General features: G+C 41.2%; 1 protein-coding gene across 9 annotated transcripts in view; it reads right to left on the bottom strand.

Annotated features, from left to right (window-relative positions):
- LTBP1 (latent transforming growth factor beta binding protein 1) overlaps positions 1-19,944 on the bottom strand; it is a 366,969-nt gene that overhangs the window by 172,521 nt on the left and 174,504 nt on the right. For all 9 annotated transcript variants that reach the window (XM_074949024.1, XM_074949018.1, XM_074949020.1 and 6 more), the window contains 2 exons: positions 16,477-16,754; positions 4,165-4,267 (listed from right to left, as the gene is read on the bottom strand). In XM_074949024.1, the coding sequence (XP_074805125.1) occupies positions 4,165-4,267; positions 16,477-16,754 (381 nt within the window). The remainder of the gene's footprint in view (positions 1-4,164; positions 4,268-16,476; positions 16,755-19,944) is intronic.

The raw sequence follows: 19,944 nt of genomic DNA, 5'->3' as shown, positions 1-19,944 counted from the left end.
TTTTCATAGATTCCAAGGCCAGAAGGAACCATTGTGATCACCTAATCTAACCTGTATAACACAGGCCATAGAATTTACCAAAAATAATTCCTAGAGTAGATCTTTTAGAAAAACATCCAATCTTGATTTAAAAATGTCAGTGATGGAGAATTTACCACGACTCCTGGTAAATTATTCCAATGGTTAATTAGCCTCACTGTCAAAAATTTACACCTTATTTCCAGTTTGAATGTGTCTAGATTCAACTTCCACCTATTGGATCATGTTATACCTTTCCCTGCTAGACTGAAGAGCCCACGTATACTTACAGATGTAATGAAGCACCCCTTAACCTTCTTTATGTTCAGCTAAATAGATTGAGCTTCTTGAGTTCATCACTATAAATCATGTTTTCTAACCCTTTAATCATTCTCATGTCTCTTCTCAGAACCCTCTCCAATTTATCAACAGTCTTACTGAATTGAGGGCATAGTATTCCAGCAGTGGTTGCACTAATGCCAAATACAGAGGTAAAATAACCGCTTCTCTAATCCTACTTGAGATTCCCCTGTTTATGCATCCCAGGATCATATTAGTTCTTTTGACCACAGCATCATCCTGGGAGCTCATGTTCAGCTGATTATTCACCATGACCCCCAAATCTTTTTCAGCATCACTGCTTCCTGCAGGTGAAGTGGAGTATGGGGTGTGTTGGGTTGGCTCACAGTTGAGCAATGTGGGAGACGAATAAAATCCTACATTTCTTTCTTATTCATTTAGCAAGTACTAATTATTGACAAGCATTCTGAATGGACATCAGCCTCCACTTGTAATATAACACTGTACAATTTGATTCAAAAGGTTCTCGTGTTAAAAAAACAAACTTTGACATATAACCTGTTTCTATTTTCTGCTCATATTTTTCAGTATTGTTAAGCCTGTGGGCATACAAGCCACAAAAGCTGTTTCAAGCCAAGGTGTATGTACATTATAGGGTTTGTGGCAAAATACCTTGTTCGCCTCAGTAGGCTCAGTCCTTTCTAGCCTTAAAGACTCAGGTTTGGGGCAAGGCGAATCCTTATAGGTGGCACAGGGTCCTGCTACTCCTCTCCTCAGTCAGTCCCTTGTCCTTGTTTTCCTTCCCTTCTGGGGAGGAAATGCAGCCTCCCTACTGGGAAGGTTTGGTGTCTTGCTCTAAACAGCCTACTGGCTGCTTCCCTGCTCCTCTCACTCCCTCACTCTTCTCCTCCTTCCACCCAGGGGAGGGTTTAAAAAGGTCTCAAGTAGTTGGAGTCAGCTGAACCTAATTGGTTCCCTAGCAATCCCTTTCCTAGCTGAACCTTATTGCCCCATGGTTATCTTTTCTCAGTGGACAGGGAGGGGCCTTTTAATCCCCTGGGACCCTCCTTTTGTAGCTGTTTGTCCTGGGTTTACCACAGGTTGTAGACCTGATTCAGTAAAGTACTTAAGATTGTGTTTAACTTCAGATACATGCAAAAATCCCATTAAAGTCAATAGGATTTAAGAATGTGTCTAAAATTAAGCACATGCTTTAGTGCTTTACTGAACAGGGAAAGAAAAGAGGATAGAGATAGTATGACTTAAGCACATGCTTGAATACTTTTGCTGAATCGGGGTCTTGCAGACAACCAAACGCTAAATCCAACCTGCTCAAAAACTGGCGTTTATAAAAATATTTCAGTCTCAAGTAAAGATCATAAAGCACAAAACCATAAAAGAGAAAGCCATGGAAAGTCTATTTTCTTCCAAGATGACTACAGTATGGAGAGTAATACCAACTTAGCAAAGGAAAACTATCAAAATGACATGGGAATAATCTGAGCCTGAATCTGCATCCTGTGAATGAGTCAACAGAAGACATGAATACAATTTAAATGTCAAACTGTTAACAGTTTATTTGATTTTCTCCTAATCTGTATTGGCAGTTTTTAGGATCACTCAGTTTGCTCAGCTTTATAAGGAACAAGTCAGCATTTTAATGCTTAAAAAAAAAAATCTACAGAAGGGCTGTAGGTGGACGTGGGTGTGTGAATGAAGAACATGAACACATCATATATTTACAAACTCCACACCCATTATTCACTTGGGTAATTTCTCCATGCTTACCATTGCCAAAAATCACAACATTGTGTGTATCCTTTTCTTCCAATACCTCTGTTAAAGAAACCAACCCTTTTGCATCATGATACTAATGAGAAGCCTTAAATATTAGTATTTCATATCTGCTATTCTATTTTTACATATTTGCTCCAGGCTCTTTATCTCTGTTTTCAATGGTAAATTCTTTAATCCTACATACTACGTGGTTATGTCTAGTCTTCTCAACCACTGAAAAATTCTTATCTTCATCATCAAAATATAAGAATATCTGGTGCAATACAGATCCTCAGATATGTACAGTATATTTTTATAAAATCCCATTATAAACTGTTACATTTATTCTTTGGAAAAAAATGTTCTACAGAAATTTAAGTCTTTGATGCAACTGTGAAGCACAATTTGGCACATATGCCTGAAAGTAAATAAGGAAGTGTTATTTACTCCTTCTTATAACACAAAAACTAGGGGTCACCAAATCAAATCAATAGGCAGCAGTTATAAAACAAACCAAAGGAACAGGTTTCAGATTTTTTCACACAACACACAGTCAACCTGTGGAACTCTTGGCCAGAGGATGTTGTGAAGGCCAACACTATAACAGTTTTCAAAAAAGAACTAGATAAGTTCATGGAAAATAGGTCCATCAATGGCTATTAGCCAGGATAAGCAGGGATGGTGTCCCTAGCCTCTGGTTGCCAGAATGGGTGACAGGGCATGGATCATTTGATGATTACCTGTTCTGTTCATTCCCTCTGGGGCACCTGTCATTGGGCCACTGTCAGAAGACAAGATACTGGGCTAGACGGACCTTTGGACTGACCCATTATGGCCGATCTTATGTTCTTAAAGACACCCAATGAGTGCCTTATGTGGAAGCAAATCATAAGATTAGGGGACTCTGGGACACAAAATACACTACCTCATAAATCAATGGGCCAGACTGAGTCTGTAATTACTTTTGCAGATTCCCCTTCTGGGCTGTAAAAGACTCCTGACAAAACTACTCCCGCAGAGCCCTTGTGCTGCCCGTGAAAGGGCCAATCACAATATGACACACGGTTTTTTCCTTTGAGAATTTTTAAATAAAAATGCATCCCTAAATTCATGGATAAAGATATGCTACACCATACAAAACAATTAATATATTTCCTTGTGTTAAGTATCCCGTGTTAATAATTGGGAAAGGAGTGTGGCCTAGAGAATATAGTATTGGACTGGGACTCATGAGACCAGCATTTTATTCCCTGCATTGCCACCAGCCAGCTGGATGACCTTGGGCAAGTCACTTTGGCCTCTCTTTGTGTCAGTTTCCCCATCTGCAAAATAGGGATAAGGATACCTTCTTTGTAAAGTGCTTAGAGATCTATTGTAAAGTGCTTAGAGACAGGGATAAAATAAACTCCCATTGACTTTAATGGGGCCAGGATTTCACCCCAGGTCTTTCCTCCCCAAAGCCATTTCAGAACTAGGTATAATTATTTATTATTAAAGTTATGAAATGTTTCAATAGATTAGGTTTACCTTTCATGAGAATCATTTAATAGCTATTTTTCACTATTTTACATTATTATGTCAAGCTGTAGCAAAAATATTGGGAAAGTCTTCATGGTTCCCTAATTGTATAGACAGCATTCGAACAACAGAGTTTAAAATGTAACTGATATTTTAGAGCCTGGAAAGCTTTGGCATTAAAACTCAAAGTTCATTCAAGGTCTCAAGATGTCATTGCATCTTCTCTAAGTAGGAACTGGTGCCTCTATAATTTAACATTTTTGTGCAAACTTTAAAAAAATAAGTCCAGCTAGGTTATGCAAGATGATTCAATATCATTATCTCCCTACATTGAGAAAACACAATGAAGCATCACTAGCTCAGTTAGAGAAGGAGAAAAATAAAAAAATTATTTCATTGTCACTGAAGCTCAGAGTGTACCTTCTATCACCTTTCTTATATCAAATAATACGGTTCTTTTGAAATATAGTGTTAGCATTTCTCTTAAAGAAAAGGTATTTAGAGCACAAATAAGTGAACTGATGCAGAAAACAATAATGAAATCACACTTACATGGCTTCTTGGGACATTTGTGACATTTGTTAAAGCCCCAGGAAGTACCCACAGTTCCACAGCAGTCTTCTTGCTTTGACAGGCCAGGGAGCGCTTTACCACACTGGAATAATTAAGTAAAGAATATTCAGGTTAGTGTTACTGTAAGATGCTCCCCTCTAGAACACTGCTATATTAAAAAATCATCTTGGGTAAAACTCACCAATCTGCAGAGGCCCACTGAAGACTCATTGAAGCCCTCAGTGGAACTTAAATAGTGCACTGGCCTTGAGCTAGCCCTCTTTGTGGGGGTGAGCAGGTTCAGTTCTAAAACATTTTGTTTCAGTATTTTTTTCCCCTTCAACTTTCAGAACAAAAACCAGTCACTGAAAGAGTGAGTATATTTCCAAGCTAGTAATTCTTCATTGGCAGTAACTCCTTAAATTTTGCTTTATAAAAATCTGCCCCTGCACTTTTTCAAAAGGTATATAAATCATCTCAAATACCTTTCCCATTATTCTTTTAAAGAAAGGGACAAGAAAGTATTACCATGATTTTTAAATGTCATTTCCTATTTCATTTTTAAAATACAAATATCCATAGTACCACAAGTTGTACCTAATGTTTATGACTGGTTACTGAAATTGTAAAATTATATTGAAAGAGTCTAGTATTTGTAAACAGAAAGAGAATTTAACATAAGCAAGATGATTGGGCAAAAAAGGTAAGTGATGCCTATCTATTTTTATTTGTGACTCTTTAATTATGTAAGCAATTGGCCCAGTCTTGCAGTGCTTACTGAGGCAAAAATCTCATTTATTTCAAATGGTGTTTTGTCTCGAATAAGGAAAACAGGATCCTATATTAGTACCCTATATTAGTAAATATGTTAACACTTTAACAATTGCCAAGCTTAAATGTACCTCCTTGATTGTTGATATTTTTCATTTTGCAAGGCAAAGGCAAGTAAAATGGATTTTCTGTCTAGAGAATGGATACAGAAAGATGTGTACACCTGCTGTGTACCTGAAGAGTATCAATTAGATGTAAAACAATTCTGCAACATGGAACCTGTGCCACCCTGAGCCATCTCTTCAAGCTAAAATAGGTGAGTTGCACACAAATATAACAGCCCAAAAGTTAAGAATTGTGGAGCTACTTAGAAATGTCACTAGTAGAAAACTGGAGATTTTCTCTTCTCAGTGCTTTCAGTCTAGATGGGAGAATGGGGCCCTAAAACACCATAACCTGCTAGAAGAATGCCTGGAGAAATACTGCAGCCCTAGTCTCTTTAATGACCATTCTCCTAGTTTGTGCATCTATTGTACTCAGGAACTAGATTACATCTGCCGCTGAAGCATAGGCACGGGAAGTAGGGGTGCAGGGGGTTCTGCAGCACACCCAGGTTTTATGTGGAGCAGCTGGCCCTGTCCCCAGAGCTCCACTCCCCACCTTGGGTTTCGGAGGCTGGCCCTGTGCCCTGCTCCCCAGCCACTGGCTCCACACATAGAGCCTGGTGGTGCTTCCCACACCTACGCCCTGCTCCCAGCCCTCTGCCCACACTCCGCTCCTCAACCCCTCACCTGGGGCTTGGGTCCTGGCCACTGGCCCCACTCCCTGGCCGCTGGACCTGTGCCTGGGGCCCGTGGCCAGGGTCCCACTCCCGGCCCCGTGCTCTGCTTCTAGGGCCCCAGTTGCCTGCCCTGCTCCCCGGCCACTGGCCCTGTGCCCGGTCCCCTGCTCCCAGGGCTCCGCTCCCGGGGCCCCCCACTCGGCCCCACAGCTTGGCCCCGCACGTGGGGTCCCAGCTGCCGGTCCCAGCCCAGGGCTCCGCTCCTGCCCCCAAACTCACCCCCAGCTGTGGCCTCAGCCCCCTTTCCCCTGTCCAGGTTCCCCCCCCAAGGAGACACAGCCCTCCTCCCAGCCTCAGTTTGGGGGGGGGGGCGGACAGGGGTAAGGGGGCTGGCTTTCAGCACCCCCACTACTAAAAATGTTCCAGCGCCTCTGCACTGGAGGAAACAGACTTTAAAATTTGTCAGTTGAAAGACAGGAATAAAATAAACTCCAATTCACTTTAACGGGGCCAGGATTTCACCCCAGGTCTTTTCCCCCCAAAGCCACATGCAATCCTGGGGATATCAGACTTAACCGTACATGTTAAAAGGGATTAAGCTTTTATTTAAATAGGGTCAGAGTTTTTGTGACATACCAAGGGGTCCGGTAGGGTGGGGGTGGGGGGAAATGACATCTCTCCACAATGCCTCTCTGAGAGGATAAAATTATGTACTGAAACTTGCTACATCTTAGTCAGAATTGCCCCAACTCTTAGAGCTCACTCAACTAGACAGCTTTCATAATATTTCCTTCTAGTGCAGCCCTAAACATTTATAAGGACTTCTATTCACACCTGTATACAGCACTACTCCCTTGACCTGGCATCCCAGTCAGACACACTGTTTGGAAGGGCAGTGTTCCTGTTCAGCTAGATCTGTTCAGCCTGCCTTCCTGGAGACTGCACTACTCTCGCAAAACTCAAAAAAGTTACTTACTAGTAATTGGAGTTCTTTGTGAATATTTCCTATGCATATTTATACTTATATTCTTCTCCCCCACCTCCTGCCCTTCCCTTCCTCCTCAGTTCCTCTACTTTTCTGGTCTCTGAGCTTTAGTGGGAGGAATCAAGGTGGTTGAGACTGCACCCCCCCTTATGACCTCAGACAGTGAGCATTTGGTGCCATGAGGGGCACACGTATGTGGCACCTAATAGGCACAGTTTTTCTAGAAGGATCCAATCTCCTGCGGCATCAAAAGACATCCCAACAGTGTGCATCGTGCAGAGGCAATACTCCAGAAGCAGCTTTTGTTTTGTTTATTGGTTGTTTTCCCCCCCCAAATATGAAATATATCATTTAACCACATTAAACTGAAGAAAGAAAAAACCCAAACAAATCAACAAAACATAAGGATTAAAAAATAAAAGGTAAAGCTCACTCTTAGTTTAGGTGTGGTGCTGTAGCATTTGTACTGTACTGAAGATCATGATCTCGGTGGTCATAATGGTTTCAAATTTCCATATAAAAACCACGAGCAAGAATAAGGATTCCAAATTCTGAGTCATCTGGCAACTGTGGTTTACAGTCCTATCAATAAATACTGCCAATGATTTAAGATCTTGCTCCTATCACATCTATGATGAATTGAAGCTTGAAGAATCAGTGATAATTTGATTAGCATCCAGCCACTTTAGGAACTGACATCAAGGGAAGGCATCTGCCATGTGGGGCTCCTCAGCTCCATATAAATGGTGCTCCAGATTTGCATGATTTAGGACACGGGTGGGGAACCTACGGCCCAAGGGCTGGATCTGGCCCATTGGTTAATTTCATCCAGCCTGCAGCGCCCCCCTTGGGGGGAAGCCCCGAACCTCTATGCCCCCCCCCAGTGGGTGAGTGGCCCGTGATTGATTTTTTTCTGTGGGTCAATGGCCCGTGACAGAAAGAAGGTTTCCCACCCTGCGTTTAGGACATATGCAGCAGGGGAAGGTGGTAGCCATGCAGAGCTTCTAAACTAGGCAGGCATGTACTCTGGCTTATGAGCTCTGATGTTCCTGTTTCCTCCAACATAGTGCTTCAGATCCTTCCAAAACTCATGGCACCGCATGCCCGGTTTCCCAGCCAGCCACACCTTCCAGAAAGGCTCTCCTCTTTCACAGTCTGAGCCTCACAGGAGTGAAGCTCCATTTCAGTGGGGCGAAAACTTGGATTGGAGCCTCACCCTCCTTAGAAGTCTCACCCTGCTCCCCGACAGATAATCCTTCAACCCTCTCTATCTCAGGTTCTGAGACACAAACAATAAGTGGGTGACTGCCCTGGGGAGATCCCCAGAAATTCCCCATCTGTCACTGCTTTCAGTGCAGCTCTGCTACATAAATCTAGCCCTAATTTAAGTTGCAAGCCTTTAATGTGCACACTGTGCTTTGAATAGATTCCATTAATGAGGCATCAACTTTCATTATGCTTTAAGACCGACACTTTTTAACATTTATACATGTGTATCTTTAATTTTTTTATATCACTTATACTTTGCATAATTAAAGAAAGTGCACAGTATTCCCAATGATAGTTTAGATTCTGCTGATGCACAGAGGTTGTAAGAGCCACATCACTTTGTTCCTCTATGTGCATTTCAGCCACAATCCCAGTCTTTGCATGAGTTGGGTGCTGCTGCCAGTGACAAATTCCCCAAAAGAACTAGAGAGATGGCAAGACCACACCCGCCTCTGCCTCCCCAGCACAGCTGAACCAGTACACCAAGGAATAAATGGAGCTCCTGTTAAAGCGTAGTAGAGATCCCAATCTGGCAAGAAGTCCCACAACAATCACAATTATTCTGTCTGAAATCATCAGGATGCCTCCTAGGACTCCTACTGCCATGTGCCCCCTTTGCAACACCCTTTTGTGGGCTGTTACTAATAAGTCACAGTATCACCATTAATAAAGTGATACTAACTGATTGATCCTGGCTGAAATCCATGGGTGCTCAGCCTGAGGAATAACTAATGATTTCAGGATTCAGCTTAAAGACTTATCTTTCACATACCACAATAGCAAATACTCCAGAGTGAACAGATACACTGTCAAGCATTCTGAAAACTTTTCAGTGGGCATAGACATTGGGTTATTATACCTTTCTTTCCCCCAAATGGATATCAGACTAATAGACCCCAAATTTACTGAATCATATTACTGATATAATGACCAAACAACATACTGGCTATCTGAATGACAGGTTGTTAAAAAGAATATCATCATCCAATATAACACTGGCTCAGTAACAGGCATTGTCTCATAAGAAGAGTAGAGAGAAACTTAAATACTTCCAGACTTTCTAAAAGGACTTGTAAAGAATTTGTTTTGGCTTAAGCAGAACATTCTTTACAGGCAAGTAAAAATTATCCAGCTTTCTTTTATTTGAGTAATTAAAACAATGTTTGGTGTTTTTGGTATCTGATACATCTTTAATCCTCTGATATTTCAGGGTATTGATTTTGCAAAGAATCTACTGTGGATGAAGCATTATATCCTGTAAATGGATCCACACTGATCTTCTGACAGTCTATTTGTTTAAAAGCTTCTGGAGCCAAACCATGAGCCTCAAGGAATTCCAGACAACTATTTTCTATTATGAGTTGGTATTTTTAAGACTACTTGCAAGAAAAAAAGTTTTTAAAAGTGCTCTGAAAAGAAAAAGTACTAATGTGTGAAACATCTGATTTTACTTTACTTTTTTTTAAAAAGAATTTGTCAAATTACAATATGGCAGGTATTTGCTATAACTGTTGAGCAATGAAAACCTATATTCTTTCACTTCCATAGGAAATGTCTGTAAAATTTGAAGTACAGTATGGTCATTTATGTTGCTTAATAAGCAAGCTATCTTAATGTTTGACAAAATGGCACATTACTAAGGCCATGTTTCCATATTAATCCCTGATACATCTACAACCATATCATACATCATTTACATGAAAGTACTATGAATGGATTAGTTTATTCACTAATAACCATCAATATACATTAAAAGCTGTTTTATCCGGCACTTCACCGACCAGAAAGGTATATAAACCAGCATTTCTAATCTTCACTGAAAGTCTGGTTTAATAGTCCCGTTGGCGTGGGGCCGGCAGGTTGTGGGGCATGGGAGGGGGTGTGGAGCATGGGCTCTGGGAGGGAGATGGGGTGTGGGAGGGGCTGTGGGGTGCCAGATCCATGGGCCACTTACCTCAGGCAGCTCCGTGCAAGTGGCAATCTATCTCAGCTGCTCCTAGGCGGAGGTGCGGCAGGCAGCTCTGTGCACTGCCTCTGCCTGCAGATGCCACCCTCGCAGCTCCCACTTGCTACAGTTCCCAGCCAATGGGAGTTGCAGAGCCAGCACTTGGGGTGGGGCGGCAGCAGCACGCAGAGCTGCCGGCCATGCCTCCGCCTAGGAGCAACCAGGATAGGTCGCCGCTTGTGGGGAGCCACCCAAGGTGAGCATCCGCCCGGATCCAGCACCCCACACCTCCTCCCGTGGCCCAAGCCCCCTCCCACACCCAAACTCCCTCCCAGAGCCCATGCCCCACTACCCCTTGCGAGCCCCAACGCTCAGACCCGTATCCCCTCCCACACCCAAACTCCCTCCCTCTTAATTAACTGGCATTTTTCACTTACCTGTCCCCCTCTTTCCCCCAACATGCCTGATAAAACAGCTTTTACTGTACTTTGCTGCGCTGATCACAAAAAGATCTGTTCTGTGCTTTATTTAATACTTGCAGTTGGGAAAAACATGTTAGTGACTCAAGTCCAGTTTCTACAAACACTTATGCATATGCTTTATTTTATGCCCAAGGTCAATGGGACTACTAATTTGAATAGAGTTAAGCATATGCATAAGTTTTTGCAGGGACAGGGCCTGCGTCACAACCCATCCTCTGAACTTTGCCAACTCATAAACTTTTCTAACTGCTACAGTCTGTTTATTCTATACTTTTCTACTTCCAATACTTAAAAGATGGGGGCCACCTCAGTCCTAAATACATACATCTCATATGAAATCACTTCTGAAAAAAAAATGGTTTATTAAAATGCTTCCATAAAGTAATTTCTTTGGGATATTTATCAAGTACACGTTTACTTTCTTCAATCATAATAATAATTTAAATAATTCAGTACTCCCTTGAGAAAACATTGGTCATGTTGAAAATTGACGATAACTTATAATTCCCAATGAAGTCTTCAGTAAGATTATTTTTTATTTATTTTCATTTATGTACACATCCTTTCCTCTATATGCCTCTTAATTTTAAAAATGCAATGATCAAGTAGATTATTACAGTAAGAACTCCAGCTCAAGCACCCTTGCTGATCTCAACTATAGCAGATCCATGGGTCCTACACATGGTGGTGTACCGCCTCCAGTGCACTAAATGCCCCCATAGCAACTACCTGGGTGAAACCAGACAATCACTCGTCCTTGAATGAACTCACACAGGAAAATGATAAAAGACAAAAACACCCTATCACCTGTGGGTGAACACTCTTCACAAAGCAACCACTCTCTATATCTGACCCATCAGTCCTCATCCTCAAAGGAAACCTGCACAACACTTTCAAACAACAAGCCTGGGAGCTTAAATTCATAACTTAGCTAGACACTAAAACTCATGGACTGAATAGAGACACTGGACTTATGGTTTATTACAACAATTTATAACCCAATAACAACCCTCTCACCATCCGCTTTCCACTCCTCCTTCCCTTTCCTCCCCCCCCATGACTGAAAGGATGTCAGTGGGCCACTTCACCTTGAATGGTTCCTTGAAATACATTTGAACTACTTATGCTAAACAATCTGTTCCATCTTGTATTTTGCAGTCACAGTCTGATGGCTTGTCTTCATGTACAATGCTGCAGCTGCATCACTGTAGTGCTATGGTGAAAACCCTACTATGCCAACCCTTCTCTCGTTGGCATAGTTAATCCTCATCCCCAAAAAGCGCAAGCTATGTTGACGGAAGAAGTTCTACATGGGGGGGTTAAATCAGTATAACTACATCACTCAGGAGTGAGGATTTTTCAAACCTCTGAGTGACATAGTTATACCAGAATAGGTCTGTAGTGTAGACCTGGCCTCCGTAAGTTTCCCAGACCTGAAGAAAAGCTCTGGGTAAGCTCAAAAGCTTGTCTCTCTCACCTGCAGAAGTTGATCCAATAAAAGATATTACCTCACCCACCTTGTCTCCCTAATATCCTGGGACTGACTCGTATACAACAACACTGCATACAGCAGTATGGTATGCAAACAGGAACAGACTTTCAGATCGGCAGCTGAAGGCTTTATAAGTCAAAACAAACACTATAAATTCCACACCGTACTTAACAGATAACCAGTGCAGATCCAAAAGCACTGTCATGTGCTTGAATTTGTTGCAGAATACATTCAGTCAGCTAAGTTGTTTCAACTACATATTTTCCTTTAAACAGGAAAACTGTTTGTTTTGTTGTTGTAGTTTGGAGTGTGTTGTGTGGACTTTGTTGGGTTTTTTAAGTCACAGAGCAGCCCACCAGAAACTGAATGGCTGTGATTTATGTAAAACCTACATTCAAAAAATCCTGTTCAAAAGGCTAGACTACAACTTATTAATCAGAGAAGATATGGGAATTCCCCTGCTTTAGTCAGTCAAATACACAACAGCCAACTTCTCCTTCGTGCTTCTTAATATTGTTTTTTATTTATATTGTGAATAATAATTCTTCTTTATTTACATTTAACTGGAAAGAAATCAAATCAATTTTGGGAAAGCTATTTTTTTAGACAAAAGCCTTAAAACTAGAACATACTTATTTAAATGTCAGCATTTGTAGCAATATTAGAAATATCTCTAATAAAGATTTAAAGTGGTATATGAGAGAAATCTATACATAAATCTTGACAAATCACAGGCACCTGTGTGAATATATATTCCATCTACACTGAAATGTTCCATAACAATTTAAATGCACATTAATCATAGGTAACATTAATAGGATTCACATTAGCAGTACAAACTTTGTGTGTGTCACTGACACAATAAAATTATTTTCGGAAATAACACGATATTCTGTGTCACAGTAAAGACATATTATTAGAATTAAAATGAAAAGCAGTGGAGGCAGTGAGAAGGAGTTAAAGAAATGAAACATAATGTTACTTGTTTGCTTGGTTTATAAATAGGACTGAGTGGACCAATCATCTAAGCTGACAGACTCTTGGCTTCCAGAAAGATTCAAGAACAGGTACTGATTTGACCAATACTCTTTATGACACGGAACTAGCAGTGTCTGGACTACAGATGAATTACTGTTAGTTTCTGACATATGTGCAACAATGTTTCTGATGCTGATAAAGTATTTGGCAACAAGAAATGTTTCTTTTTGAGATAGTACTAAGAACCTCTAATGGAATGAATACTATGAAATCTTCCAGAAAAAATACTGACTCGGGGTTCCATTCTGAAAAAATTAAAGGCAGTGGGGATGAGTGAACTGACTTTGAAAAAGTAAGAGCTAGCCAGAAACTAAACTCTTTCTCTATACCCAAGTTTTAAAATATTATAATAATAATCCTATTTCTACAGGTGCCCATCAGCCCACCTTTGTCTCCTCTTCCCAATGATCAGGACACAAAAATACACAATAAAACAATATATACCTAAAAATATATCACTCTGAATCCTGGGGGCTGTCATCATTTTTTATTCTTTCCCGCACCGGCTCATCTCTTTTCTCTGACCCCTATGAGGGCCTCTGCCTTTGCTTATAGGCTCTAGGTGGTTAGGCACCAGGCGGGTTTGGCAGTCTGGGCTGGGGTTGGGCCAACTGCATGCTCTAATATTGCACGCTCTGGGCTTAAATGTGTAAAATACATTCTGGGTATCTCTGGCCTGGGTAAGTCCAGAGTAATTGGGATTTGACTACAGCAGCTAGCCCAGGCCTAGTGAAGACTGCTACTTGTAACTGAGATCCATGGAAGAAATACCAAAAAAGGTAAGGTGAGCAGGAATGTGTTGGGGAGGGGGGGGGGGGGAAAAAGTGACAAGAATCACTGGCCTATGCCTGGGAGATCAGCTGATTATGTTCAACAAGGAAAGAGGGAAGATCAGGATCAGTTTAGACACAATCAGAAGGAAAGAAGGAGAGAGATGTTAAAAAGTTTGGACAAATTCAGGTAACTCTGAATAAATTCTATCTAAAATGAGACTCTTATGTTGTCTTGTTTGTTTAGCCTAACTTCACACACAAGACAAGTCCACCAGTACAGCTCTGAGATTCAAGACAGTTTACTTAAAATAGTGATTTTATAAATCAGATTAATAGAACACTTTTTACCTGTGCTAAAAGCAAAGAATAAAGATGGAAAGATAAGGAAGATCCTACACTAACTTGGTTGATTTGCCTAGAAGGGACCACACACACACATTTCTTCCGTCTCTTTTGCAGACAGTAAAATCACCCCTGATCTCAGAATAATTAATAAAGTTTTTTAGAGTACTAAAGCCAACTATGCAAAGCCACTCTGCAAGAAAATACACAAACACTGACAATTGTTAAGCAAAGCAAGAATACAGAAATTATCCAGCGCAGACGCAAGTATTTTAACTGAGGACTTATTACATGCTAGTATTAATAAAGAAAACTCAGTTTGGAAACCTCCATGGACATATAGAGAGGCCCTATCACATTTACCAAAGCAAATATTGAATAAATAAAAAATAAATGGCTCCTTTTAGATTACAGACCTGTCTGAACCTAACAAATTTATGGTAGGTCCTAGTGCCTGCTTTTGGCTCCTTTGAAAGTTGGGCTCTACAATTCCAGCTATAAATTAAATTCTTCAAAACAAAAAGGTTCTCTCAGGCTGCATTAGGCTTTTTCCCAAGGTTGGCACTAAAAGGATTAATAAAGTTTGGGAGAAATAGGAACATATCTCAGTATAAATTGGGAGGCACTGCCCACGTGCAGGGGTAGTGCAGAGAGGTACTGCTCCTCAGGGAGTACTGAGAAGAATATGGCAGGTTTCAGAGTAGCAGCCATGTTAGTCTGTATTCCCCGCGCCCCCTCCTCCCCCCCAGCTCTCCTGCTGGTGACAGCTCACCTTTCCTGATCACTCTTGTTACAGTCTGTATGGTAACACCCATTGTTTCATGTTCTCTGTGTATATAAAATCTCCCCACTATATTTTCCACTGTATGCATCCGATGAAGTGAGCTGTAGCTCATGAAAGCTTATGCTCTAATAAATTTGTTAGTCTCTAAGGTGCCACACGTACTCCTTTTCTTTTTGAGAAGAGTATGTCTCAGACAAGCAGAATGCCTTGTGGAGCACCCAGTCATGTAGGGTGAGGGTGCGAGCAGCTACACCAATCTAAGAGCTAACCTCCATTGGCTGGTAAATAAGACACCATAGCACTGGTATGTACCATCTCTTCCCCTCACTGTACACCACAAAAAGAAGAGGGAGGAACAAATTCCTGTGCTCTGTTGCCTGTAATTCTACCTGGCCCTTATGCAGGCCTCAAGTGGACTCTTTATGCCTTCCACTCCAACTACTACAGACAGAATATAGCCCTAATTTGTAAACATAAAATATGCAATGATGGCAAACAAAAAACACATACCCCAGTACAAACATAGCATTTCTACAAGTATAGCATGCCCCTAAACTGTCTGAGAAGTGTTGCCTATGCTCCAGGCCTGCACCTTCCTATCATATTTCTGGCCCTTAGAAATAAACCATGTTAACAGAGGAGTAAATCTGATAATCAGACAATAATGTAGGGCATGTTTGTCCTCCTTATACTGTATATCATGACAGTGTGAATAAATATAAAATGAATTTGGTCCATATGCCCTTCTCTAAACTAAACTTAGAGTGGTCCTTAAAATGAGTAGTGCTAAATAGGCCCAAACTAATGACACTCATTTTTCTTCAAATCTTTTTTCTACCTCAGCTTCCACAGTGTCTGCACCTTCACTTTCTTTGCCCAGAAGTAAGTAAAAAACTGTATTTTGTCCTGCACCCTCCCCCGCCTTCTTTTGTTGGAGAAGCATTCACTGCAAAGGCTTCTGCCAAGGCATAATCCAGTTTAGCTGCCCACAGTGGTAAGCAGAAAGATCTGCTAAAAACAAAGTCAGACATGGATCTGTCTGAGATCTGGAGTGGCAGATGCAGCATGGATATACTGCAAATGGATGACTTGATCCACCAAGATAAGCAAATTTCTTTCTTGCACCGACACTTTCTTATCAACACATTTTGTGAAATGTTTCCAGTCATCCGAGTGCATGGCCCTGTGATGTAAAATACACAGCTCTCAAACTTTAAATCTTAGTGCACCTTACAAACTAAACATCAAGTAAGGTTAAGCACAAACACCAACTTGTGGCTGAACTACAGGACTAGCTGGAGGAAGAGGGAGAAGAAAGACCTCCCCGCGCCATGCTCCACTGCCTCCATGAGGGCCCACAAATATGTTTGGCACTGGGCCCACAAAAGGTTAATCCGGCCCTGCCTGAAAGCCATATTTCAAGGACGCTGATATGCAGCAGGAGAAGGCGCTCACTCAGAAAAGAGCAGGAGGTGTGAACAATTAGCACTATTTTGCAAAACAAAGCTCTACAGGCAGTGTGAGGTGAAATCTCTTTTGGAAAAAAAGAATGTTGAGGCGTTCTTTGCTGATCAATGAAACATTTTTCAGTGTTGTATAATACTGCTTTAAAGCTTCCCATCTCAAAAAATATTTGCAAATATTTCTTACCTGTGTCCCAATAGTCTCCTGAAAGCAGCGCCCAAGCTGAGTTTTAGCAGAAACAGGAAACACATGAGGAATGGGTTGCTGATGTGGGTAAGTAGAATATCCTTTCTGGGTCTTGTGATATGGAACACCTTGATAAGAGACCTGGGGATGTCCTGGCTGGGGTACTTTCACTTTCTGTCCTGCTGATGTGCTGTCAATTCTTGAAACTTGATGGAACTGTACTGAGGCCTCAGGGGGATGTTTCACATGGATATTCACTACGTTAGGGGGGAACTTCACTAAAATAATTGGAAGAATAAACAAAGAAAAAAGCAGCGAGAACAGATGTTAAACCAAAATACCCAACATCTTCAACAGTTCTTTAGTATTAATGTTTAAATTAAAATTTATATATGACATCCAAAAAAATGAAAAAAAAATATACATAAAGCCGAAATATAGAAAAAAGTTAAAATGTAGAGTGTGTGGTTTAGAATGGAAGAGAATTCAAACTCTTTGTACAGAAAAGTAAGACTCTATAGAAAACAATGTTAAAAACTACAGTGTAAGGTAGGTGTCCAGCTGGCTGGTGTGACATTAATATTTGTGGTCAGACTGTGTAAAAAAAATTCCCATTCTAAGTCCCAGAATTCAAACTCTACTATGTTATTTTTGGATACATAGTAAATTTTGTTCTATTTTTCAAATCCATTCTCTCTCTTTGGAACATAGAGAAAGCTTCAGAGTTCATCATTTCATCTTGGTATACCAGCCAAGTCCTGAATTTGCCCATGAAACCATTGATGACCTCCCAAATATCTAAAAAAACCACTCCCTTCATTGAACTCTGGATTAAGGATATGTCAAATAAGGAGGGACTACTTTTCAAATACTTGGTTTTTGAATGGAGTTGTAGTTTTAAGTCTGTGCACATAGGTTCAGAATTTCCACTCACTTATTCCAATGTGAACCAGGAGTAACTCTCTTAAAATCAATGGAATTACATGGATATTAAACCAGTCTCACAATCCCAAACCCATTATTGATTTGGGTTCTTAACCTATTTTAAATATTATTTTTATAAAATCTTGGTGTACCTTTAAATCCAATCTTAAATCCACTTTAAGAATTCACAGTTAGAGTAACTCTCTAAGAATAGACTCACCTCCTTACATTTTACAAGTTAAAAATCAAAGAAGGTGAATACTCTTACAATTACTTAGGAGCATCAAAGGGGCTTAGCCTAATGAGGGGAGGGATACTCTCTCTTGCAAAACTCTAAAGTTTTCCATGGGGAAGAGAAGGAGAAGAAGAAATAACCATCTCTGTGTGCCACCCATGCTAAACCCTGCAAGCACTGGTGATGATAGGCTAAATGTTGTGGTGAATGACCTGCTGAAGACTGGATACAATATAGTGTGAAGTAAAACAGTTCTCATGTATTATACACAGGAAAGCTGAAAAGTATAAACAATATTCTCAAATGAAATATAGTTATGTTGTAGGTAGGTATTAAGTATTTTCTCACCTCTAAATTTTGTGTTTCCAAGAAAACAATTTCAGGACTGTTCATGAGCCTTACGTCCATTTGGGTTATTAAATAAAAGCATTTGATACATGCAGTTCAACACAAAATTTGGAAAAAAAACACTTACTTTTTAAGTTGCCATAGTACAATTAGAATTCAATATTTAGTCTTTGTATCTGGGATGATATTTTCAGCATCTGTTAAATGTACTTTCCCCTAATGCACTCCTAAGGCCAGCCAGACAAGGAGTCAAGAGCACACAAAAGTCTTGTAACACTGCTGTCTCCACAAACGATGTTAGCTGATCCTACTTAGCTGTTTTCCTGTCTCCAGCAGATGCAGCAGCTCTTCTTGATGGTTAAATGTGTCTTTGCTAAAACTCTAATTCCCACAAGGCTTAGTTAGTTTAGTCTAGGTTTTTGGTTTTTTTAAATGAAATTATGTTTGCTTTTCCACCTCTTTTTCTCTAGAGTACCCTATGACAGGCATTTTCAGTGTAACCAGTCTATCTTACTTAAAAGAAGCAGCCTTGTAGTTTCAGTTATTGCTCTGCTTTCTTTTTAAGTCTGAGAAGCCACAGCTTTAGGGTAGGCAGAGTTCCCAGGAATTAGCTGATGGGAACCAGGGTGGATAAAAATCAGTGATTTAAAAAAAAATAAATCAGATTTTTTAAAATTTAAATTGGATTTTTTTGATAAAATGCTTTTTGAGGAAAAAACCTATCTAAAGATAGTTTTAATTAAGATACATTATAGCTCAAAGATATCTCATCATGGAATAGGGATTATAAATTCTAATTCTACAGTACGAGACAATAATGCGGAGAGTGGACCAGATGATACGTCTGAGGGAAGGGAGCAGAAGGAGACTCCGCTGGTTGGAAGGCATGAGATGCACTGTCCTGAGATGGGGAGTTCCACGACCACCACTCCCAAGAGAAGGAGGCGGGTGGTGGTGGTCGGGGACTCTCTCCTCCAGGGGACTGAGTCATCTATCTGCCGCCCTGACCGGGAAAACCAAGAAGTCTGCTGCTTGCCAGGGGCTAAGATTCGCGATGTGACGGAGAGACTGCCGAGACTCATCAAGCCCTCGGATCGCTACCCCTTCCTGCTTCTCCACGTGGGCACCAATGATACTGCCAAGAATGACCTTGAGCGGATCACTGCGGACTACGTGGCTCTGGGAAGAAGGATAAAGGAGTTTGAGGTGCAAGTGGTGTTCTCGTCCATCCTCCCCGTGGAAGGAAAAGGCCAGGGCAGGGACCGTCGAATCGTGGAAGTCAACGAATGGCTACGCAGGTGGTGTCGGAGAGAAGGCTTTGGATTCTTTGACCATGGGATGGTGTTCCATGAAGGAGGAGTGCTGGGCAGAGACGGGCTCCATCTTACAAACAGAGGGAAGAGCATCTTTGCGAGCAGGCTGGCTAACCTAGTGAGGAGGGCTTTAAACTAGGTTCACCGGGGGAAGGAGACCAAAGCCCTGAGGTAAGTGGGAAAATGGGATACCGGGAGGAAGCACAGGCAGGAACGTCTGTGAGGGGAGGGCTCCTGCCTCATACTGAGAATGAGGGGCGATCAGCAGGTTATCTCAAGTGCTTATATATGAATGCACAAAGCCTTGGAAACAAGCAGGGAGAACTGGAGGTCCTGGTGATGTCAAGGAATTATGACGTGATTGGAATAACAGAGACTTGGTGGGATAACTCACATGACTGGAGTACTGTCATGGATGGTTATAAACTATTCAGGAAGGACAGGCAGGGCAGAAAAGGTGGGGGAGTAGCACTGTACGTAAGGGAGCAGTATGACTGCTCAGAGCTCCGGTACGAAACTGCAGAAAAACCTGAGTGTCTATGGATTAAGTTTAGAAGCGTGAGCAACAAGAGTGATGTAGTGGTGGGAGTCTGCTATAGACCACCGGACCAGGGGGATGAGGTGGATGAGGCTTTCTTCCGGCAACTC

This window comes from Natator depressus, chromosome 3, assembly GCF_965152275.1.
Source record: "Natator depressus isolate rNatDep1 chromosome 3, rNatDep2.hap1, whole genome shotgun sequence".
NCBI lineage: Eukaryota > Metazoa > Chordata > Testudines > Cheloniidae > Natator > Natator depressus.
The sequence above is the reverse complement of the archived record's forward strand: the minus strand, read 5'-3'. Positions and strand labels throughout refer to the sequence as shown.